Source organism: Anomalospiza imberbis, chromosome 16 (genome assembly GCF_031753505.1).
Source record: "Anomalospiza imberbis isolate Cuckoo-Finch-1a 21T00152 chromosome 16, ASM3175350v1, whole genome shotgun sequence".
Classification (NCBI taxonomy): Eukaryota; Metazoa; Chordata; class Aves; order Passeriformes; family Viduidae; genus Anomalospiza; species Anomalospiza imberbis.
In genome coordinates, this window is record NC_089696.1 from 1,946,652 (window position 1) to 1,969,388 (window position 22,737).

General features: G+C 65.3%; 4 protein-coding genes across 7 annotated transcripts in view; 2 read left to right on the plus strand and 2 right to left on the minus strand.

Annotated features, from left to right (window-relative positions):
• The first annotated feature begins 724 nt into the window (after positions 1–724).
• Positions 725–22,737, plus strand: part of WDR24 (WD repeat domain 24) — a 249,235-nt gene continuing 227,222 nt past the window's right edge. The window contains exons 1-10 of the mRNA XM_068206496.1: positions 725–804; positions 1,414–2,325; positions 2,667–2,844; positions 3,568–4,243; positions 4,325–4,440; positions 6,254–6,375; positions 6,678–6,782; positions 6,857–7,194; positions 7,960–8,144; positions 8,241–8,416. Of these exons, the coding sequence (XP_068062597.1) occupies positions 1,845–2,325; positions 2,667–2,844; positions 3,568–4,243; positions 4,325–4,440; positions 6,254–6,375; positions 6,678–6,782; positions 6,857–7,194; positions 7,960–8,144; positions 8,241–8,409 (2,370 nt within the window). The 5' untranslated portion in view covers positions 725–804; positions 1,414–1,844 and the 3' untranslated portion in view covers positions 8,410–8,416. The remainder of the gene's footprint in view (positions 805–1,413; positions 2,326–2,666; positions 2,845–3,567; positions 4,244–4,324; positions 4,441–6,253; positions 6,376–6,677; positions 6,783–6,856; positions 7,195–7,959; positions 8,145–8,240; positions 8,417–22,737) is intronic.
• On the plus strand, positions 8,795–11,658 carry JMJD8 (jumonji domain containing 8). 4 transcript variants are annotated; one of them, XM_068206530.1, is made up of 9 exons: positions 8,795–8,951; positions 9,029–9,112; positions 9,411–9,459; positions 9,559–9,655; positions 10,198–10,266; positions 10,334–10,453; positions 10,543–10,610; positions 10,761–10,895; positions 10,968–11,658. In XM_068206530.1, exons 1-9 carry the CDS (start codon positions 8,866–8,868, stop codon positions 11,046–11,048), a joined length of 789 nt encoding a protein of 262 aa, XP_068062631.1. In that variant the 5' UTR covers positions 8,795–8,865; the 3' UTR covers positions 11,049–11,658. The 4 variants fall into 4 exon arrangements, with proteins under 4 accessions (XP_068062631.1, XP_068062632.1, XP_068062635.1 ...); XM_068206531.1 differs by having other exon boundaries at positions 10,788–10,895; XM_068206534.1 differs by lacking the exon at positions 10,761–10,895.
• On the minus strand, positions 11,378–15,337 carry STUB1 (STIP1 homology and U-box containing protein 1). The gene is made up of 7 exons (XM_068206523.1): positions 15,057–15,337; positions 13,887–14,085; positions 13,620–13,785; positions 13,392–13,482; positions 12,840–12,896; positions 12,607–12,723; positions 11,378–12,245 (listed from the first exon to the last, which is right to left on the minus strand). Exons 1-7 carry the CDS (start codon positions 15,240–15,242, stop codon positions 12,120–12,122), a joined length of 942 nt encoding a protein of 313 aa, XP_068062624.1. The 5' UTR covers positions 15,243–15,337; the 3' UTR covers positions 11,378–12,119.
• RHBDL1 (rhomboid like 1) lies at positions 16,158–22,613 on the minus strand. Its single transcript, XM_068206479.1, has 8 exons — positions 22,381–22,613; positions 20,188–20,346; positions 19,712–19,936; positions 18,948–19,096; positions 18,755–18,867; positions 18,404–18,504; positions 17,195–17,255; positions 16,158–17,123 (listed from the first exon to the last, which is right to left on the minus strand). The coding sequence occupies exons 1-8, from the start codon at positions 22,417–22,419 to the stop codon at positions 16,852–16,854; spliced, it is 1,119 nt and encodes a 372-aa protein (XP_068062580.1). The 5' UTR covers positions 22,420–22,613; the 3' UTR covers positions 16,158–16,851.

Consider the following 22,737-nt stretch of genomic DNA (forward strand, 5'->3'; position numbering starts at 1 on the left):
CTCCCACATCTCCCTGACATTCCCACCCCTGGTACACCCCGGAACCCCCTGGTGCTCTGTCCTCCTGCACCCCCAGCCCCCAGTACAGCTCCTATCCCTCCCACTTCATCCCAGCGAACCCCCACTCCCAGTGCACCCCAGGTCCCTCCGGCAGCCCCCGCCAAGGCACCCTGTACACTCCAACACCCGTTTATCCCCTCGCACCGCTATTCCCAGGGCACGCCCCGTCCCTCTGGCACCCCGAACCCCAAGGCTCAATGCCCGCCTCGTCCCCGCGCCCCCGGAGCGCCCGGCACCGGGCGGGGGCGGGGCCTGCCCTGGGGGCGGGGCTTCTCACTCAGGGGCGGGGCCTCTTGAGCGGTATGGGGGTGGGCGGGGCCTGATGGCGCTCCGGTGCGGGAAGAGGGCGTGGCCTGGTGCAGGGGGGCGGTCCCGATACAAAAAAGGCGTGGTCTAAGGACGGGGGCGTGGTCTACGGGCAGGGGCAGGCTCCAGCTGCGGGAGGAGGCGTGGTCTTGCCACAGAGGGGCGGGGCTGAACGGCAAGAGGGACGGAGGGGGCGTGGTCAGGAGCAGGGGGCGGGCCCGGGCAGAGGGGGGCGTGGCGCGGTGGCAGGGGACGGGCCCACAAAGCTGAAAGGGGCGTGGTCCGGTGGCAGGGGGTGTGTCCCAGTGGCGGAAATGGGCGTGGTCTGGCAGCGGGGGGCGATCCCGTGGCGGAAGGGGGCGTGGTCTGGCGGGAGGGCGGTGGCGGCGGCGGCGGGGCCTGCTCGGCCCGAGCTGCCGGCGGGGGAAGCGGCACCGGGTACGGCCTCGGGAACGGCACCGGGGCCTCGCACGGAGGGGGTCCGGGACCGGGTGGCAGCGGCAGGGGACTCTATGTGGCCGGAGGGGGTTGTGAAGAGAGCCCGGGGGCTCTGAGGGGCGGGAAGGGGCCCTGAGGAGGGTGTAGGGTGCGGCGGCCTCTGAGGGAAACCTGAGTGGGCTCTGAAGGGCTGGAGGGGGGCCTGAAGGGGCTCTGGGTCAGGAGCGGGCCCTGCAGAGGGGGAAGTGTGGGGTCTGAGGGGTCCTGGGGGGCTGTGGGTCAGGAGGAGGGGATGAGGAGTAGGAGAGGGCTGTGGGTCAGGACAGGGCCTGATGGGGTGGGAGTGTGGGACATGAGGGGCCGGGGGTGGCCTCGGCAGTAGGACGAGACCCTGAGGGTGCGCTGAGGGTGGGAAGGAGCCCTGAGGGGGTGGGAATGCGAGGTGTGAGGGATCTGTGGAACCTGGCAAGAGAGGGCAGTGCAGTGGCAGGAGCTCAGCCTGGCTCTGGAGGACACAGCCCGTGGGACCCCGAGATCCCTCCAGGAAGCCTGGAGTAACTGCTGCCCCCGCTCTGCTAGAGAAGGAGGGTCATCCCGTGTTCTTTGCAGGCTCTGGGGCTCCGAGTGCCCCACGGAGGTGACCGTGGCCTCACTTCACCCCAGCTCGTGCTGCGGACGCTGTTCACTTCAGCCACAACACTGTGCTTGACCTGTATTATCAGCGACAGTAAAACATCTCAGGGTGTGGCCGAGGAGGGAAGAAGGAACCCAGAGAAGGTTTTCAGGAACTCCCTGAGAGGGAGCCACAGAGGGCAGCAGGAGGAGAACCCGGAGTGGGGCTGTATCTCCCTCCCACAGGCAGTCTGTGGCCTCTCACCTCCACAGCCCGTTGATGCAGCCGCAAAAAGCCGCGGTCGGAGCCACCGGGGCCCAGCAGGAGCCCAGCCTGTCCCTGCCCAGCTCTGGATGAGGTGGAGCAGGGTGGCCGTGTGGGTGTGCAGGCAGCCTGCTGGAGAGGGGACAGCACCCCGAGGACAACCATGGAGAAGATGGCCAGGGTCACCACCGCCCTGGGGGGCAACGCGCTGACTGGGCGCACCATGTTCTGCCACCTGGACGCCCCTGCCAACGCCATCAGCGTGTGCCGGGACGCCGCCCAGGTGGTGGTGGCCGGCCGCAACATCTTCAAGATCTATTCCATCGAGGAGGAGCAGTTTGTGGAGAAGCTGAACCTCCGCGTGGGCCGCAAACCCTCCCTGAACTTCAGCTGTGCCGACGTGGTGTGGCACCAGATGGACGAGAACCTGCTGGCCACCGCCGCCACCAACGGCGTGGTGGTCACCTGGAACCTGGGCAAGCCGTCCCGCAACAAGCAGGACCAGCTGTTCACGGAGCACAAGCGCACTGTCAACAAGGTGTGCTTCCACCCCACCGAGGTGTACATGCTGCTCAGCGGCTCCCAGGACGGCTACATGAAGTGCTTCGACCTGCGCAAGAAGGACTCTGTCAGCACCTTCTCTGGTACAAACCTTGCTGTTGTTGTCCCATTTCCCTGTGGGGAAGCACAGTTTGGGAGCTTTGTCCTTTCCTTTCTCGTCCCTTCACCCTTAGGAGAGGCAGGGTTGGGAGCTTTGTCCTTCCCCTTGCCCAGGAGGACGGCTTGCTCAGGGTGTGATGCCCAGAGCAGGGAAAGAAGGAGCTGAGAGGCATTTTGGTGCCTTTTCTTGCCTCTCAGTACTAGCTGGGTCTGTGTGGGAGATGGAAGACAGTCACAGCACTCCCTGCTACCTTCTCTCTGCGCCACGGCTCTTCCAGCGGGATTTTTAGCTTTGCTGGAGCTCTTAACTTGTGTCCCCTCCCAGGCCAGTCGGAGAGCGTGCGTGATGTCCAGTTCAGCATCCGGGACTATTTCACCTTCGCCGCCACCTTCGAGAATGGCAACGTGCAGCTGTGGGACATCCGCCGGCCCGACCGCTACGAGAGGATGTTCACAGCCCACAACGGGCCCGTCTTCTGCTGCGACTGGCACCCAGAGGACAGGTGAGTGTGGGGCCAGGCCCTGCCAGCCACCCGGACTTGCAGGACAAGAGAGACCCTAAAAACAGGATTGGGATTTTGTGGGCGAAAGCATGATCTGTGATACCCTGTCCCCTTGTGTCAGGGGCTGGGATGTTGCTGGGAGATAGGAGTGATTGTTATTTTGAGCATTTGGGGTGGTGTAAGGGTGTTTGAGGTTTGTTTTTTGATAAATTAGGGGGTTTTGAGGTACTGGGTGTCTTGTGGTTGTGTAGAGCAGTGTCACAGCAGCCTCTTGCTCCAGTGTTCAGCTTGAAGAAGGCACTACTTGGCTGCTGGGACACAGCTCGCTTGTGTTCAGTTGTGTTTCCCTCCTGCCTTTCCTGGCAGTTTGCTGGGAAGGATCTGGAAGGAGCTGTTACAGTGTGCAGGTCCCTCCTCACTCCCTGCCAGGCAGTGCTGCCACTGCTCCTGGTCTTAGAGAGGCACTGAAATACGTTCAGGATGGCTTTTTCCTCTCTGCTGTGCCTGGCCAGTGGAAAGCAGAGCCAGAGGGAACTGGGATGTGGCTCCAGAGGCACAGGGCCATAACTGGGAGCGGGAAGGAGGTGCCAGGGGAACTCACGGGAGGATGGGATTGCAGCCCAGCCGCCTTCCTGCGGCGTGCATGTGGTCACACCCGTGCTGTGAGCATTTCCGTGCCACGGTGGGGACAGAGAGGTGAGCACTGATCCGTCCTTGTCCCAGGGGCTGGCTGGCCACGGGCGGCCGCGACAAGATGGTGAAGGTGTGGGACATGAACACGACGCGGGCCAAGGAGATCTACTGCGTGCAGACCATCGCCTCGGTGGCACGGGTGAAGTGGCGCCCCGAGTGCAAGCACCACATCGCCACCTGCTCCATGATGGTGGACCACAACATCTACGTGTGGGACGTGCGCCGCCCCTTCATCCCCTCCGCCATGTTCGAGGAGCACAAGGACGTCACCACGGGCATCGTGTGGCGGCACCTCCACGACCCCTATTTCCTCCTCTCGGGCTCCAAGGACAGCACCCTTTACCAGCACATCTTCAAGGACGCCAGCCAGCCCATTGACCGGGCCAACCCCGAGGGGCTGTGCTACAGCCTCTACGGGGACCTGGCCTTCGCCGCCAAGGAGAGCCTCATCTCCTCCGACTCCAACCGCAAGCCCTACATCGGCGACCGGCGCCACCCCATCTTCTTCAAGCGCAAGCTGGACCCCACGGAGCAGTTCGAGTACATCTCGTCCTCCAGCGCCCTCAGCGTGTTCGAGACGGACGTGGAGAGCGGCAGCATGGACTGGTTCGTGCACACGGCCAAGCAGTACGCGCTGGCCGGCCGGCCGCTGGCCGAGCTCTGCGACCACAACGCCAAGGTGGCCAAGGGGCTGGACCGCAACCAGGTGAGCTGCGGGCCAGCTGGTGCTGCAGAGGGGTGGTAGTCTGAGTCTGGGAAGGTCTGACAGGGACTGTGTTCCACACAGGTGGCTCAGACGTGGACGATGCTGAGGATTATCTACTCCAGCCTCGGCACCGTGTCGTCCACAAACCTCAACCACAGCATGGGGAAAGGCAGCACTGCCCTCCCGCTCATGAACAGGTACGGGGGAAGGGAGCTGCAGGGAGTGATGAGATGAGTGGTGCAGGGAGTGATGAGATGAGTGGGATAGCTCCATGAGGGGGGGAGTGGGAATGGCTCCTTGGGTGGGACGGGGTTATAGAATCACATCATGGACTACCAGAATGGTTTGGGTTGGAAGGGGCCTTAAATCTCATCTCGTTCCAACACCTTGCCATGGGCAGGGACACCTTCCACTGTCCCAGGCTGCTCCAAGCCCCGTCCAACCTGGCCTTGGACACTGCCAGGGATCCAGGGGCAGCCACAGCTGCTCTGGGCACCCTGTGCCAGGGCCTGCCCACCCTGCCAGGGAACAATTTCTGCATAATAACTAACCTGCCCCAGACACAGTGAGCGAGCAGGGACAGCTCTCCCTCGGGCTGTGCTAGTTTGCATGTTGGCATTGTTTGAACGCAGCCATTTCCCATGTTGGTGTGGTGAGTGAGTGCCCAGCCTGGCCTTGAGCTCTGCAGCCTCACACACTGCTCCCTCCTCTCCTTCAACCAAAGTTTGGCCTGTGGTGGGGCAGGGGCTGGGATCAGCTTTGCAGTTACTGAATTAATGAATCACAGAATCTCTTAATGTTGGAAAAGTCCTCTGAGATCATTCCCCCAGCAGCACTGCCAAGGCCACCACATGATGTTGAACATCTCCAGGGGTGGGTAGAGACTCCACCACTGCCCTGGGCAGCTGTGCCAGTGCCTGACCACCCTTTCCATAAAGAAATTTTCCCAAGATCCAATCTAAACCTCCTCTGTCACAATCTGGGGCCATTTCCTCTTCTCCTGTTCCCTGGGAGCCTGACTCCCCTAGTTCCCCCCTCCTGTCAGGGAGTTGTGGAAATGAGAAGGTCCCACTTGAGCCTCCTTTTCCCCAGCCTGAGCACCCCCCCCAGCTCCTTCAGCCCCTCCTGGTGCTCTGTTCCCTTCCCTGGACACAGTCCAGCCCCTCAGTGTCTTTCCTGTCATGAGGGCCCCAAAAGTGACCCCAGGATCTGAGGTGAGGCTTCAGCAGTGCCCAGGGCAGTGATGGTGACCAAGGGCTGGGGATGGAGGAGGTGTCTCATGGCTGGAGCTGGAACTGCTGGTGTGCAGAGGTTTTCTTCTAGAGCCTTTCCAAGGGAGAGCACAGCCCAGCTCTGCCAGCAGTTTGCTCATTGTGGGCTGATGAAGCAGGAAAACTTGTTTTTCCTCTTCTCAATGACATAAACGTGTGGGGTGAGGACACCAAATGAGCTGTCAGACCTCGCAGGACCGGGTTCCCACAGTGAGTGACAGATCCTCAAATAACACCAAAGGAAACAAGCACTGTCCTTGACCAAGCTGTGCCTCCAGCCGAGTGGCTGTGCTGCTGTCTGAGACACGGCAGGCAGCAGCCTGGGGAGCTGGGCTCTGCTCCAGCCCCATCCCTTCCCTTTTCCATCTCAGCGAAGGCCAAGCATGGTGATGCATAACTAACAGCCAGGCACCTTGGAGCGAGGCAGCTCCCGCTCACCTGCCTCTGAGGGGAAGAGATGGAGCCAAGAGCCTGCTCAGCTCTGGAATTCTTCAGAGAGACCTTTGCAGTGCATGTGCAGTGCCACCAGGCTTGGAGGAAGGGCTGTGATCACAGTCACAATGTGTCTTTATTTTTAAGTCACACAGTGGGGACTGGTGACTTCTGCCCACTAAGGGATGTCACTGTATCTCATGTTTCTCCATTCAAATTGCAACTGGACACCTGTATCCAGGCTGTTTGCTGGCTGAAATGGAAACTTTATACTCCTGTGACTGTTAAATTTGGCTTTTTTCCCCAGCTTTAACCTGAAAGATATCCCTGCTGGGCTAGGCAGCGAGTCCAGACTGGACCGCAGCAAAGGAGAAAGCCGCACGGAAAACATCCTCATGGATTCCTCCTCCACCCTGATCAACAACGAGGGTAACGCTCCTGGGTGGGCACAGTCCAGTCCCACAGCTCTTTCCTCCTCAGCCATTGACAGGGCACAAACTGGGCCATTTGTCCTGTGAATTGGGGTGGCTGAACGTGCTGCAGCCCCAGGGTGAAGGACACCGAGCCCCAGGGCCCTGCAGGAGGACAGCTTTCCCCCATGACCTGGGTGACAGTGACAGTGGTGGGGAACTGAGCTGTGTGGCTTGGGCACAGCCTGGCATGCTGGGCAGGACACTGGGAGGTGGATCCAGTGGCGTGATGAGCTGATTTCTCTTTCCCTGGGCGTGCAGACAATGAGGAGACGGAGGGCAGCGACGTCCCTGCGGATTATCTGCTGGGAGATGTGGAGGCAGATGAGGATGACCTGTACATGATGGACCACGAGAACCCACACGGTGAGCGCACAGGGGGAGGTGTTGTCTGCCCCAGCTGGGTTTTCCCCTGCTCATTCCTACTCTTCTCCTCGCAGCTGAAGAGCAGGAATACAGCCTTCCCCAGGAAGCCTTCCCCCTGCGCCACGAAATCGTGGACAACCCATCGGCCTTGGACCACCTGCAGGACAAGGCCGACTCCCCTCACGTCAGCGGCAACGAGGCCGAGACGGTGTCGCTGACCCCCGTGGAGTCCTTCTCGCTGATCTCCATCTCCCACTCTCTCTACGAGAACCGCCTGCCCTCCGACTTCTTCAACCCCATCGTGCGGGACACGCTGCTCTTCTACGCCGAGCAGGGCGACGTGCAGACGGCCGTGTCCGTGCTCATCGTGCTGGGAGAGCGCATCCGCAAGGAGATCGATGAGCAGACGCAGGTAGAGCCCCGAAGGGCAGGGCCACGCCTTGCTGGGACCCACAGGCGGGTGCATCCCGATGGGATGGGGTCCTGCCTGGGGTTGGAGCACGTCCCTTCTCCTCCAGCCCCTGGCAGGACAGCTCTACGCCAGGGTGAGCAGCTCCAGGGTTCCGGTACCTGCCCCACCACCAGTCCTGGCAGGGGTTTGAGGTGGGCCCTGCAGGGCCAGGATGGGGAGGTGCCCTTGCCCTGTTGATGCAGGGAGGGATGCTGTTCCCCAGCGTTGCAGAGCCATTCTCCCACTGCAGGGATCAGAGGACCACAGAATGTTTGAGGTTGGAAAAGCCTCTAAGATCATCGAGTCCAGCCGTTCCCCCAGCACTGCCAAGGCCACCACTGAACCATGTCCCCAACTGCCACATCAACACAGCTTTTAGATCCCCCCAAGGGATAGTGACTCCACCACTGCAATGGGCAGCCTGTGCCAATGCTTGACCACCCTTTCCATGACGAAATTCTCCCTAATATCCAAACTAGACCACCTCTGGCACAGCTTGAGGCCATTTCCCCTTGTCCTGTCCCTGTTCCCTGGGAGCAGAGCCTGACTCCCACTTGGCTCCAACCTCCTGTCAGGGACTTGTAGAGTGAGAAGGCCCCCCACCCCGAGCCTCCTTTTCTCCAGGCTGAGCCCCCCAGGGGAATCTTGTCTTTGGGATGCAGGGCTGGGGTCCTGAGGGGGTTTCAGAGTGGATGTGGAGGCTCAGCTGTCTGTGGCTGTCCCCAGGAGCACTGGTACACGTCCTACATTGACCTGCTGCAGCGCTTCCAGCTCTGGAACATCTCCAACGAGGTGATCAAGCTGAGCACCTGCCGTGCCATCAACTGCCTCAACCAGGCCTCCACCACCCTGCACGTCAACTGCAGCAACTGCAAGCGGCCCATGAGCAACAGGGGCTGGATCTGCGACAGGTGAGGGGGCCCTGAGGGGCTTGTGGGGACAGGGGCATGGGGTGGGTGCCCCTGTTCCCTCTCCCCGCCCACACCCACCCGAATCTCCCCGTGCAGGTGTCGGCAGTGTGCCAGCATGTGTGCCGTGTGTCACCACGTGGTGAAGGGGCTCTTCGTCTGGTGCCAGGGCTGCAGCCACGGCGGCCACCTGCAGCACATCATGAAGTGGCTGGAGACCAGCTCCCACTGCCCCGCCGGCTGCGGCCACCTCTGCGAGTACACCTGAGCCCCCCCGGGGTACACCTGAGCCGAGGGGGAGCTGGCAGCGCGGTGGGGCAGGGCGGAGCAGGGCAGGCAGCGTGCCCTGCCCGATAGCCCTGGCACCGCCCTCCCTGTATTTATTTGTGTAAATAAGGGCTGGGGGTGCGCCCCCTGCCCGGCCGTTTTTTACTGGATTAAAACAAACCAGCAGTTGAATCGAGCCATGACTCCTGTCTTTGCTGCGCCTGGGATGGGCCCCGGGGCTCCCGGCCCTGCGGTGTCGCCGGTGTCCCCAAGCTGTTGTCCCCTTGTGCCGGGAGGCCACTTCAAGCCGTGAGGTGGGGCTCGCTTTCCGTTGCTCTTTGAACTAATGGCCCTTTCCGGGACCCGTAGCGACGCGCCCCGCCAATGACAGCGTCCACTTCGTTTTCGCGGTGCATGCCGGGAGTTGTAGTTCCCGCTGTCTCCGGTGCCGGTCCCCATGGCGGCGGCGCGGCTGCTGCCGCCGCTGCTGCTGCTGGGCTGGGTCCGGCCCGGCGCCTGCACCGACCCTCCGGGCGGCGGCTGGTAAGGGCAGGGGCTGCCCCGGGACCGGTCCCTGTGCCGGTCCTGGTGCCGGTACCGAGCGGAGTCTCCCGTTGCAGGCTGGCGGGCACGGTGCCGGAGGAACCACGCTGCACCGTGGAGCGAGCGGATGCGTCCCTCACCTACTCCCTCTTCCTACAGCGGTACGGGGCACCCGGCATGGTCCCGGCGCCCGCGGAACTGAGGCAGGGGGCCGGGGGACAGTTCGGTGCACCGGGCGAGCTAACGGGGAGGGGCGGGGGGAACTGGGGGGGCAGACCCGGGAGTCCCGGGGGAGAACCTGGGGGAGGGTGGTGGGGACGGATCCCGATGCCCCGGGGGTGGTTTGGAGCCAGTCCCGATGCCCCGGGGTGGGTCGGGGCCGGTCCCGGTGCCCCGGGATGGGTCAGTGCTGGTTCTCGTGCTCCGCCCGTGCGGGACCCCGCTGGATGCCGCCCCCAGGTTCGCCTTCTCCCGGCCGGTGATCCTCGGTGGGGTCACGGACAATTCGGTGAGTGCCGGGAGGGGACAGAGGGTGCCGGGTGGGACGCACCTCCCGGTGCCTCGGGAGCGGCGGCAGCATCCCGGCTCCCTGCGCTCCATCCCCCAGAATTTCCGAGCCCTCTGCACCCGGGAGAAGCTGCTGGCCGCCTTCGGGCCCTTCCCGGTGCGGCTCAGCACGGCCAACACCTACTCGTACCGCAAAGGTGAGCGCGGGGCCGTGCCCGGCTGCGGGGGTGCCGCTGCCCCCGCTCACCCCTCCGTTCCCCCGCTCACCCCTCCGTTCCCCCGCTCATCCCTCCGTTCCCCCGCTCACCTCTCCCGTTCCCCCGCTCACCCCTCCCGTTCTCCCGCTCACCCCTCCCGTTCTCCCGCTCACCTCTCCCGTTCCCCCGCTCACCCCTCCCGTTCTCCCGCTCATCTCTCCCGTTCTCCCGCTCACCCCTCCGTTCCCCCGCTCATCCCTCCATTCCCCCGCTCATCCCTCCATTCCCCCGCTCATCCCTCCGTTCCCCCGCTCACCCCTCCCGTTCCCCCGCTCATCCCTCCCGTTCCCCCGCTCATCCCTCCCGTTCTCCCGCTCACCCCTCCCGTTCCCCCGCTCATCCCTCCCGTTCCCCCGCTCATCCCTCCCGTTCCCCCGCTCATCCCTCCCGTTCCCCCGCTCACCCCTCCCGTTCCCCCGCTCATCCCTCCCGTTCTCCCGCTCACCCCTCCCGTTCTCCCGCTCATCCCTCTGTTCCCGCAGTGGATGTGCGGTTCCAGGAGTACGTGGAGCACCTGCTGAAGCCGCAGGACCCGGCCCGGCTGGGCAGCGGTGGGTAGCGCCGTCCCGTCCCCCGCAGCCCCCTCCCCTGCCGGGCTCAGCTCCCATGTCCCCCCAGACACCCTCTACTTCTTCGGGGACAACAACTTCACCGAGTGGGGCCCCCTCTTCCAGCACTACGTGCCCCCTCCCTTCCGCATCCCGGGCACCAGCCCCGCCTACAGCTTTGGGATCGCAGGTGGGTGTGCGATGGGATCGCGATGGGATCGCGATGGGATCGGGCCGGCACTGGGGGCTCTCCCCAGCACCAACCCCCGCTCCCGCCAGGCTCAGGCTCTGGCGTTCCCTTCCACTGGCACGGCCCTGGCTTCTCTGAGGTGATTTTCGGCAGGAAGGTGAGAACTGAGCCCTAGGGGAAGGATCTGAGGAGGGGGGAGAGAAACAAGCCCCTAACAGGTGTCCCTGGGCACGGGGAAGCCCGCCGGGGGCTGAGCCCGAGGGGCTGCAGGGGACCTGGGAGGGGACGTGCCCCCGGTGTTTTGCAGCGCTGGTTTCTGTACCCGCCGGATCAAACCCCGCACTTCCACCCCAACGAGACGACGCTGGCCTGGCTCCAGCACACCTATCCCACGCTGCCACCGGCCCAGCGCCCGCTGGAGTGCACCCTGCGCCCTGGGGAGGTGAGGCCGGGGCTGCAGGGGACCCCAGGCTTCTCAGCCAGAGCCGTGGGACCCCACTGGTGTCCCCTGCAGGTCCTGTACTTCCCTGACCGCTGGTGGCACGCCACACTCAACCTGGACACCAGCGTCTTCATCTCCACCTTCCTGGGCTAGGGCTGGCAGGGACAAGGACACGTCACGCCCATCCCAGCCAGGCCAGGAGCTCCAGCTCCTGCCACCCTCAGGGAAAGGCCACTGCTATTGGGACCAACTCTGGGAAAGTTCTGGTTTTTACTGGTCTTACCCTCCCCCTTGGATTAAAGCTGTTCCACTGAAGCACGCTGTGTGTTGCTACATCCCTGGAGCAAAGCTGGTCCGCATGGGATGGCACCAATTCCCAAGCCAGGATATCCCCAGAAATGGCTGCTGTGAACCACTCCAGATCCTTTTCCACGTTTATTGCTGATTTTTTTTTATTCTTTTTATATATATATATATATATATATATATATATTCTTTTAATGGACATTGGCAAACTTCCAGAGGGCGCTCAAAAGCCAGGCAGGCCGTCGGCAGACCATGACGCTGGAATCTCAGTTGGATGCAAATCTGGTGGTTATTTTTGGTGGGGTTTTTAAGGGATTTCATTAAAAGGAAGAAGAACTTTAACCCAGGTGGTTGTTCTTAGGGAACCACAGGCCCAGTGGGGAAGGGGAGGTGGGAACCAGCCCCTTCCAGCCCTGGGGCAGTTGTTTACCAGGAAAAGCCAGAGGGTGCATCAGCATTCCAGTAAGTGGCTGTTTACTGGGAAGAGGACCCAACCCTGGCCAGGCAGGAGGTGGAAGGAGGAGGAAACAACTCTAAACACAGGGAGGGACGGGGCTCCAGGTGCTCATCCCGGCAAGCCCCCTGTGGCAATCCCTGGAGCGGGACGTGCTCTTTGGGGACTGTGGCTGCCCTGGCTGAGGGGGTGACAGACATGATGGCAAGGCCACTGCCGAGGAGCCAGCATTCCAACCCCCAGGCAGGTCCTGGAGCCGGAGAGGGGAGCCAGGGAGCCGTGGTGCCCGCCCAGCTGCTGTGGCTCCTCGGGAAGGGGACATGGTGAGGTGTCCTCGCCCAGCGCCAGGCCTGGGGCAGCTGGGGCAGAGGGGGAACAGCCGGAGAGCGAGTAAGGCATGGTGCCAGCCCGGGGACAGCCAGCCGTGCCAGGGCACCCGGGCGGGCCAGCGCCGCCCCGGCCCCTCAGTAATCCTCCACCCAGCCGTTCTCCGAGATGAACGCGTCTATCACCTCCTTCATGGCGAGGTTGGGGATCAGCTGGTCCTGGGTCAGGGGACTCCGCGTCACCGGGTCGAAATGCCCCACGCGCTGCAGGGGAGGAGGCGCGGGGGAACCGGTTACTCCACGTGCCCGGGCTCAGCCCCGAGGCGCAGGTGGCCGTGAGGCCAGCGCCGCATGGCATCTGCCCCAGCACCTGGGCACCTGCCCACAGGAAGAGGGAGAGCCCCTCAGAGGTGCCTCCCAGCAGGATGAGGGCAGGTCAAGGTGCGAGACCCCCGCCAAGAGCCGCCTCCGCTTTGGGCAGGGCCTGGCAGCACCTGCTCCACAGGGAGCTGCCCGGGCAGGTAACTGGGACCAAACCCAAGGAGCCTGTGGAGCCCTGAGTTGAGCAAAAAGATGCCTTCCCACCCAGGCAAGGGAAAGCCCTCTGCCCCTGGCCCAGCAGTACCTGGAGATGCTCCTCAATGTCCTTCCTGTCGTAGGTGATCCCGCTGGGCGTGATGCAGGGCTCTCTCATCAGCTCAAAACTGATCTTCCCACACAGGTAGTCAGGGATGTCCCGCTTCTGTCTCAAGAGAGGCACAGCTGGGTCAGGAAAGTGGGCTGGGAGGTGGTGCTGGCTCAGAGCGGGGAGCAGGGTACGCAGAAGGTTTACAGGAGCACAGGCTGGGCCACACTCACCTTCCTCTTCTCATCCACTTGGGAGAAGAGCTCGTCCATGTCTGCCAGGTATTTGTCCTGAAAGAGAAGCCCTTGAGGACAAGGGGTCCCTGCTGTGCAGGAGCTACAGGACCCCAGGGAGAGCCCCAAAGCCTCCCACATGGGTGTTGTGGCAGGTCCTTGGTGCCCCCTCTGCCTGTGCAGCTCCTGGCTGAAGCTGGCAGGAGTGATCCAGCTTACAAATAACCTTCCTTTGTGGGCCTATTTTTATCTGGGATTAGTCCCCAGCACCCAGACCCACATGTGGCCGAGAGTCACTTGTGTTTCCTCAGGGAACAACAGGCACAGCAGGCGTCACCGCTGCCAGGCTGGGACAAGAGGTGACAGAGCAGGGGAAGCTGTCATGGGGGGACACAACAGCCCTGCAGTGGTGGCTCGAGCTATAGAATGAAGGCTACTGTGCTGTGTCCCAAGGTCTCCCAGCTTTCACCTGCACAGCTGCAGCCCTGCCGCTTCCCTGGCTGCAGCAGAGCATGAGGATGGGGATGAGGAGGCCTCCAGCCCCCCACTCACGTGTTTGGCCTCGATGCTGGCCAGCTGAACACGGCTCCGGCTCTCGTCTGTGTTTTCCTCCTGCTGAGTCTTTCGGCACTCCGCCAGCTCCCTAGGACAGAGCGGGAGATCAGGAGGATGGGGGAACACTGTCACTCCCTTCCCTGCTGCAGGGCTCTGCAGAGACACCTCGCACAGAGCTGTGACAGCCCGGTGGCACTCAAAAAGCTTCTCCAGGTGCCCCGTTACCTCTCCTTCTCGGCCACGATCAGCTTGGTCAGGTGGGAGTGCAGCTCGTTCTCCTGGTTGATGCGCTTCTCCTCGATGCTGTTCCAACGTTTCTTCTTGGCGATGCGCAGCGCACTGGGGATGTCGTCCCCGAAATTCAGCCGCTGCTCCTTGGCGAGGTTGTAGGCTGAAGAGAGACAGGGCACCTCAGCGCCAGCGTCCCCGTCGCCCTCCCTGGCCCTTTCCCAGCAGACAGGAGCAGGGGACAGTGGCGGCATGCCCGCTCACCTCTCTGCAGGTTGGCGATGGCCTCGTCGTAGTTTTCCATCTCCATCTGGCACTGGCCCAGGAAGAAGTGAGCCTTCACGGACTGCCCGTCCAGCTCCAGCGCCCGCTTGCAGTCGGCCAGCGCCTTGTCGTGCTGCTGCATCTTCAGGTAGCACAGGGCCCGGTTGGTGTAGTACACGGCCACCAAGGGGTTCCGGTTCTGCAGGGACAGGCCCATGTTGGTGGTGGCGGCAGAGCCAGGACGTGCTGGCGCTCGGGTGACAGCCCGGTGACTCGGTGAGCCAGCGGCACGGCGCTGTCACCCTGGGCAGGGAGAGCCAGCAGTGCCAGCCAGGGCGTGCACCCCGTGGGGAGGTGCTGGCGTGGACTGGGGACAGGCTGGGGCCGGTCCCCATAGGGCAGCCAATGTCCCTGCCCCCACAGGGGACTGTCCCCCCTGGCACCTCGGCTGTCCCAGGCTGGGTCTGCCCTACCCAGCACAGCCCAGGGACAGTGCAGGGCTTAGGGGAAACAGGCTCAGGGTGGGGGCACCAGGGTGGGGGCACTCTGGGGACGGGGTGCAGGGCAGTCCAGCGTGCAGCTGGGTGGGGGAGAGGACGGGCTGGGGGTGTCCAAGTCCAGAGAGCGGGCCAGGGTTGGGGGGTGCCTAGGCCAGGCCTAGGGGTGGTAGGCCAGGCCCAGGATGGGGGGACTCAGGCCCAGAGCTGTGTCCAGCCCTCCCCAGGAGGAGCCAGGCCCAGTGAGGGAACAGTGTCCAGATTAAAAGGTCCCATGTCAGGGGTATCTCGCCAGGCCCTGAGGAAGAACAGTGCCCAGCCCAAGGAGGTTCCACCCTGCTGATATCCAGGCCAGGGCTCGGGAGATGTCCCGGCTGGGGGGAGGCCCATCTTGCGGGAGTCAAGGCCCGGTGTGTGGCGGGGGTGTCCCATCCCTGGGGACCCCACCCAGCGCTGGCCGGGCCAGGTCCGGGAGGTTGTCCAGGCCACGGGGGAGGTTCCAGCCTGGGGCCATCGAGCCCAGGGGGGAGGTTGGTGTGTCCCGTCCCCGGGGCGTCCCGTCTCGGGGGTTCCCAGGCCGGGCCCTCGGGGACGGCGGTGCGGGCGTCCCCTCCCCGGTGCTCCCGTCCCGGGGGCCGGTCCCGCTCGGGCCGGGGGCGCCGCGGGGACTCACGATGGCGCGGCCGTAGCAGGCGGCGGCCTCGGGGTACTTGCGGCCGCCGAAGAGCCGGTTCCCCTGCTCCTTGTGCTCCTGCGCGCTGTGGCTCTTCTCGGGGCTGCCGCCGCCCGCGCCCCCCGCGCCCGGCCCCGCCGCGCCGGGCCCCGCCGCGCAGCCCTCGCGCTCCTCCTTGCCCTTCATGGCGCGGCCCGGGCCGGCGCTGGGGCCGCGGCTCCGCTGGCTCGGGCGGCCCCGGCGGCTCCGGCTCCGCCGCTCCGGCCGCGCACTGCGACAGCGCCGCTTCCGGGGCGGGGCGGGGCCGCGCGGGGCGGGGCGGGCGGGCGGGGCCGGGGCCTCGGGCAGGGACCGGGGACAACGGATAAAGGGCGGGGCAACAGCTATCGAGGGGCGTGGCCTGTCAGGCAGGGGGTGGGGACGGGGCGCGCCCGTGAGGGGCGGGGCTAAGGAGAGGCGCGCGCCGGGGGCGTGGTCGGTGGCAGGTGGGCGTGGCCTGGGTGTGGCTCACGGGGTTGAATGGGGATGATGGGTGGGGGCATTGGGGTCTGGATTATGGGGTCGGGGGGGTTTGCTGGGGTTTGATGAGAGGAGGGCGCACAGAGGGGCGCGGGAGGATGGATGAGGGGCCTGGCTGCAGGGGATGGGCTGAAAAGGGGTGTGAGAGTCCAGGGGGGAGGCGACGTGGAGCTGAAGGGGGGTGGGGGCCGGGGGGCCTCGATGTGGGGTGGGTGCGAATAGAGGGCAGGGGGTGCAGGGGCAGGGCTGAGAGCGGGGCGGGATCGGCTGCCTGCGGCCAGCGCCGTGTGCGCTGCGGCGGGCGGGGCTGGATGGGGCGGGGGTGGTCTCAGCGCCCGGCCGTGCTGCCGACCCCCCCCCGCACCCATGGGCCCCCCGCGCTGCCAGCCCCGCGGGGCTCGGCCGGGTGCCGCTCCACTTATCCCGGAGTTTTCTGCTCCAGTAAGTCCCGACCCCGGCTGTGCCCCCCTCGCCATGCCCCCCGCCCCCTGGGCCAGCCAGCCCCGGCACCCGCGCTGCTTCCCATCAGGGATGGGGGGGCACCCCCAAAACCCCCTCCCCCGATAGAGACACGAGCCCCCGCAGTGTGCAAAATATTTATTTATACTTCAAAAAGGTCTGGGGGGGGGGGTTAGAGCGGGGACCCCCCCGCGCCCCCATCCCGAGGCCAGCGCCCCGTCCCGGGAGGGCGGCTGGCAGCAAAGCGGGGGGGCCGGGGCGCGGGGAGGGGGGGCTGTGCCGCCGAGGGCACTGCCAAAATGAGTTGTGCCGGTCTCAGCTGATTCCTGCCGGGCTCTCCCCATATCCTTCTTTTTTTATTATTATTATTCCTCTTTCTTTTATTTATATTTATTTTGGCATAGAAAAATAAATCGCTCCTCTTTTGGCACCAGTCCTTCGTGTGAAAGTGCAGGTCCTGGGGGGCAACGAAGCGGCCCCCACCCTGGAGAGGGGGTACGGGAGCCAGCGGGGGGGTCCCCCTGGTCCGGCTCCCTCCCGAGGGGCACGTTCCGGGCCCTGCGGGCACCCCGGGGGGGTTGGCGATGCCGGGGCAGGGCTGAAGCATCCTTTGGGGACGGGGCTACAGCGGGGGCGGGGGGGCGGCAGGGGACATCGGGGGGGGGCGCAGCCCGGGGCGGGGGCGGCGCGTTCGCTAGCACCGAGGGGACAGGCGGGCGGGGGGTGGCCTGTCCCCATGTCACGCGCGGGGACCCCCCCAGCCCCTCCGCCGGGCTTGGAAAACAAATCAACCGCAGGGTCGGGGCGAGGGGGCGGGCTACGGCGGGGGGGGGATCTGTGCCCCCAGCAGGTCGTAGGCGAAGATGTTCCAGAAGACGGCGAAGAGCAGGAAGGTGCCGTAGGACAGCAGCAGCACCCACCAGCCGCACTGGTCCTGCAGGCTCTCCTCGTAGCTGCGCAGGATGGTCAGCCCCATGCTGATGCCCACGATGGCCCCCGCCAGGTGCGCCATGAAGCTGGGCTGCGGGCCCGAGGCGGGCAGCGGCGGCGAGAAGCGGAGCCAGACGGCGCGACCGACCTCGGAGCTCACTGCGGGACAGGCGGGAGCTGCTGAGCCCGCCCCGGGGCCCGCACGGCCGGGGGGCGGGGGCGGTACTCACTGCACACCAGCGCCAGCACCATCCGCAGCAGCTTGTAGGGACAGCGCATCCCGGCCCAGTTCTGCGGGAAGCAGAGGGACGGACGGACGGACGGATGGATGGGGGATGGATGGATGGGTGATGGAGGGATGGATGGATGGATGGATGGATGGATGGATGGATGGATGGATGGATGGATGGATGATGGATGGATGATAAAAGGATGGATGGATGGATGGATGGGGGATGGATGGATGGATGGATGATGGATGGATGGATGATGGATGGATGATGAAAGGATGGATGGATGGATGATGGATAACAGATGGATAATGGATGGATGGATGGATGATGGATGGATGATGGATGATGGATGGATGATGGATGATGGATGGATGGATGATGGATGGATGATGGATGGATGATGGATGATGGATGGATGATGGATGGATGATGGATGATGGATGGATGGATGATGGATGGATGATGGATGATGGATGGATGATGGATGGATGATGGATGATGGATGGATGGATGATGGATGGATGGATGGGTGGATGGATGGATGGATGATGGATGGGTGATGGATGATGGATGGATGGATGGATGGATGGATGGATGATGGATGGATGGATGGATGGGTGATGGATGGATGATGGATGATGGATGATGGATGGATGGATGGATGGATGGATGGGTGATGGATGGGTGATGGATGGATGGATGGATGGATGGATGATGGATGGATGGATGGGTGATGGATGGATGATGGATGGATGGATGATGGATGATGGATGGATGGGTGATGGATGGATGATGGATGATGGATGGATGGATGGATGGATGGATGGATGGATGGATGATGGGCTGGCACCAGCAATGCTCCAGCACTGAGGTTGGGGCTGCAGCCAGAGCTCTTGGAGTGCCCCATGGAGCCCCCTCAGGTCCCTGCGCCTCCCCACCCACACCCACCCCGTGATGCCACCCATGGTAGTCCCTCTGTGACAGTGCCACCCCTAATGCCACCCCACAGCATCCCCCCACCACTACTGCCCACCCCACAGTGCCAGCCACCCCATGCCATCCCCCCATAATGTCTCACCACCATGCCCATCCTGCAGACAGCTCCCATCCCCGTTGTCACCCCATGGCATCCCCCTCCGTGCTGCCCACCCTACAAATTCATCCACCCCTGTCCCCCCTTCTGTGTCCCCTTGTCCCCTGGCTGACCATGACGACGTTGGCGAGGTGAGCAGAGCAGAGGGCGTAGACCCCTCCTGAGCCCCCGACCAGGGGGGCCCTCATGTCCGTGATGGAGACAGTGAGGGAGCCTGGGGGCACAGACGGGGCTCAGCATGGGGTCTCGCCTCACAGCATTAATTAATTACTGTCTACATTAATTAATTACGGCCTGCATTGCCCCCAGCCCCTGGCCAAGTGATGCTGGCACTGCAGGGTGGCAGCCAGCAGAGCCCAGCATCCCCACCAAACTCGGCGTGGTGCACCTCCCCGTGCCCCCCCGGGCTGGTGACAGGGACCGATGGGGGGGATGGGGACAGTCCCCCCGCGGGGAGCACCCACCTGCCAGGACCCCGGCCAGGTAGAGGAAGCTGATGCGCAGGATGCCGTGCACCATCTCCAGGGGCACCCCGATCATCAGCTGCAGGAGGGCGTTGAACCCCAGCTGCTCCAGCCTGCCCGGGCACAGGAGGGGACCGGCTCAGCCTGCACAGCCCCCGGGGTGTCCCCAGTGTCCCCCCCCGGCAGGACCTACCCCACGTGCATGAACATGTAGGTGAGGAAGCGCCAGGCGCGCGCCCGGTGCCCGGGGTGATAGACCAGGGGGCTCTTCATGTACTCGGGGTGGTAGGTCTGCAGCACCCACTTGTTCAGCCGGGCCCCGTAGCACAGGAACACGATGATCTGTGACAAACCGCGTGGTTGTCACCCCCCTTCGCCCCACATCTGAGCCCCACAGGGGCACCAGGATGACACAGCTGGGGTCACCCATCCCCACTGCCCTGGCTCTGAGTCCCCATGTGGGCACAAGGACATCACAAACAGGGTCCTCACTCCCTTCACCCCAGATGTGAGTCCCCCAAGGGCACCAGGACATCACAGCTGGGGTCAGCCATTCCTTCTACACTGGATCTGAGCCCCTCCATGGGTCCCATCCATGGGTACAAAAACATCATGACTGGGGTCACCCATCCACCTCTGTCCGGGGTCTCAGCACCACATTGGACACCAGGACATCACAACGAGGGTCACCCAAACCTTCACCCCATATCTGAGCCCCTCTGTGGGCACCAGAACATCACAACTGGGGCCACCCAGCCCCACTGCCCCAGGTCTGAGTCACCCACGTGGGCACAAAGATGTCACATCCAGGGTCACACATCCTTTCATGTCAGCTCTGTGTGCACCAGGAGCTCACAACCAGGCTCACCCATCCTGCCCACCCCGCGTCTGGTCCCTGCCAAGGTCTCCGGGACTCTCCAGCCAGGACCAGCTGTGCGGGCCCGCCCGTGCCCGTACCTGGGTGAGGGTGACGGCTGCCATGAAGACGGGGGGCGGGCAGGTGCGGTGCTGGTAGAAGTACCAGCGCCGGTCCATCTCGCAGGGCAGGATCTCGTAGGCCACGTAGCGGACGAAGCGTTTGTAGATGCCGAGGCCGGTCTCGTCCAGCAGGACGTCGCGGGGCAGTGCCCGCTGCCCGTTGGCGATGGCGCGCTTGAAGCTGCTGGAGCGCTTGCTGCTGATCTGCGGAGAGAGGCCGCGCCCGCGGGGGCCGCGGGGGCAGCTCGGGACGCCCGGCCTGGGGCCACCCCCTGCCCCGCCACCCCCTCGTGCCGCAGCCCGGACGGGCCACCCCGAGGCCGCGCCGCCATCCCGCGCCAGGGGAGACCCTGGGGACCGCCGGTGTCTGCCCCCCTCCCCAGGGGCACGGGGAGGTGCCCGGTGCCCACCCCGGGCTGGCACCCACGCCGTCCCCGCGGCCGCCCGGCACTGACCAGGTCTACCAGCTCCTGGTAGCAGACCTGCCCCTCGTCGTTGCCCTGTGCCAGGGCCACCAGCATGTCGAGCTTGGCGGGGTCCAGGGGCAGCTCATGGCTGTGCACCAGGCTGGCGAACGTCTCCACGCCGATGAAGCCGGTGTTTTCGGGGTCGAGCTGTGGGGCACGGCACGGAGCATCACCGCGGTGCCGCGGCTGCGGCTCCCTGCTCGGCTGGGGACACCTCCCGGTGCCCCTGGTGCCTCACGCCTGGCTCCATGACACCTGTCCCTGCCTCTGCGAGGGACACGGCAGCCTGCAGCCACTCTGGAGCGTGCCCCGTGCGGTGCCCTGTGCCACGCTGCTGCCCCGTGCCGTGCCGGTGTCCCCGTCTCCCCGCGGCGCAGCCAACACTCTCCCACTCAGTTATTTCTCGCCGCCAGCAGCCTGCCAGCCAGGAAGTCACCAAGCTAAACACACACGCAGCCCTGGCACCAGCCTCCTCCTCCTCCTCTCCTCCTCCTCCCGCTCCTCCCGCCGCCCTTGCCGCCGGCCGCTGGCATCCACCGCGCCCTGGCCAGGGCACCCTGTGCCATCCTCGGGGCTCCCAAAGAGGGCCGGGCACCCCGAGCCCTCCCGGGACAGCGCCCCACGGGCACCCAGCGCCACGGGGTGCCCGACATGGGACCGCTCATGGGGACAGAAAGCCCGGGGTGGCACAGGAGGGTGGAGATGGGGAGAGGGCACCCACGGCCAGAGCACAGCCCCTGCAACCACCCTGAGGTGGTGTGGGGTTTGCTCCTTGCTCCCGCAGGGAGGGAAATGCGGGAGAGGAGCCTCATCCTCGCGGGATGGGCAAGAAAGGGAGTGCTTGGGACATGGGATCGTATCCCCAGCGGGGTGGGCATCCTGTCCCTCCCTGTTCCCCCGGCAAGAAACAGCCACAGACTCTTTCCCAAGGGGGTTTGGCTGCCCGGAGCGGGGTGCGGGGTGGGATGGGGGGTGCAGGGAGGGATGGGGGGTGCAGGGTGAGATGGGTGGTGTAGGGTGGGGTGAGGGGGGCAGGGAGGGATGAGGGGTGCAGGCTGCAGGGTGCAGGCAGCACCCGCAACCTCTCAGCAGCTGCCAGCCCATGGGAGCAGCCCCAGCCATGGGGGGTGGGAGCACCCTGGTGTCACCCATCCCCCTGCCCCAGTCTCGTCACCCCAATGTGTGTGTGTCACACCGGGACCTGGCACACGCTGTCCCCACGCTGAGCCACCGGTCCCAAGAGTGCCAAGAGCCCTGTCAGCAGCCAGGCAGCCCCTTTCTGCTTTTGGGGTGCATGTCCCCCCATCCCAACCTCACTGGCAACCTACGACCCGCCGGGAGGGCCCAATCCCCAGCCTCCAGCCCTCCCAGCAGTGCTCATTCCCGGGGAAGAAGCTGCTCGTTCCCGACGAGCTCGGGTTCACATGGAGTCCCTGTGCCCGAGGGTGGGGTGACATGGGGGACAGCACCGCGGCTCCCGGGCTGGGGGACTCAGCCAAGGTCACAGAAACAGCGGGGGGCGAGTGGGGGATCAGTTCATTTTCCTGACCCCCAGGAAATTCCTTCCCCATGCCCAGGGGAGAGCTGCCAGCTGGGCCAGGGCTGGGTGGGGATGGAGGGACGAGGTGATGGAGCTCAAGGGGGGCTGGTGGGGGCCGGGGGACCGCGGGTGGAAACCCCTCGAGGCCCCGTCGTGCCGCGAGCAGAGCCCCACGCCGCGCAGCGCTGATGCTCCACGGCCTCATCCCGCAATCAGGTCACGGGGGTGGGTGCAGACCCCCGCCTCGCCGGCGGGACCGAGCCCACGGCACCCCCGGGGCTCCATCCGGCACCCAAACCCCGCCGGCGGCGCTGGGGCTCCGTGCCCAGCACCCCTCGTCCTTGAGGGCGCACCGGGCAGGATCCGACCCGGCGCTGACGGAGGGAGAGGCCACAAGTGAGATGAGTCGCGCGTTCTCGGCGGCACAAGGCGGGGGATCCCCAGGGCGGCGATGAGGGGCACCGAGGGACGCTGGCGGGGGGTGGCACGGCCGCGGTGGCCGCCCTGAGTGGGCAGCGCTGCCCGCTGCGCGCCAGCCGTGCCCGGTGCGTGCGAGCATCCCCGCGCCGGTAGCGATGGCCGGTGTCCGGCGGCCCCCCCCGAGCGCAGCCCGGTGCCCGGTGCCCCCCGGGCGGCCTCACCTGCTCCTGGATGAGCTGCAGCAGGGAGCTCCTGTCCATGCACCCGGCGGGCTGAGGGCTCCGCCGCTCCCCCGCGCCCGGGGCCGGCGAGCCGGGCAGGGGAGCGGCGCGGGCGGCGGGGGCGGCGGCGGGGGCGGCTCTCCCCGCCAGCCCCGCGTTGCGGCGGGCCCGGGAGCGAGCGGCGAGCGGCGGCGCCGGGAGCCGCCGATGGCAGCGGGGCGACGGCGGCGGCGGGGGCGGGAGCGGAGCCGAGCGGAGCCGCCCCCGCCGCAGCGCGCGGCGCAGCGCCCCCCCCTCCCCGCACCCCCCGCCGCCACCGCCGCGCGGGGAACCGGGACCCGCCCCGCCCCGCCCCGC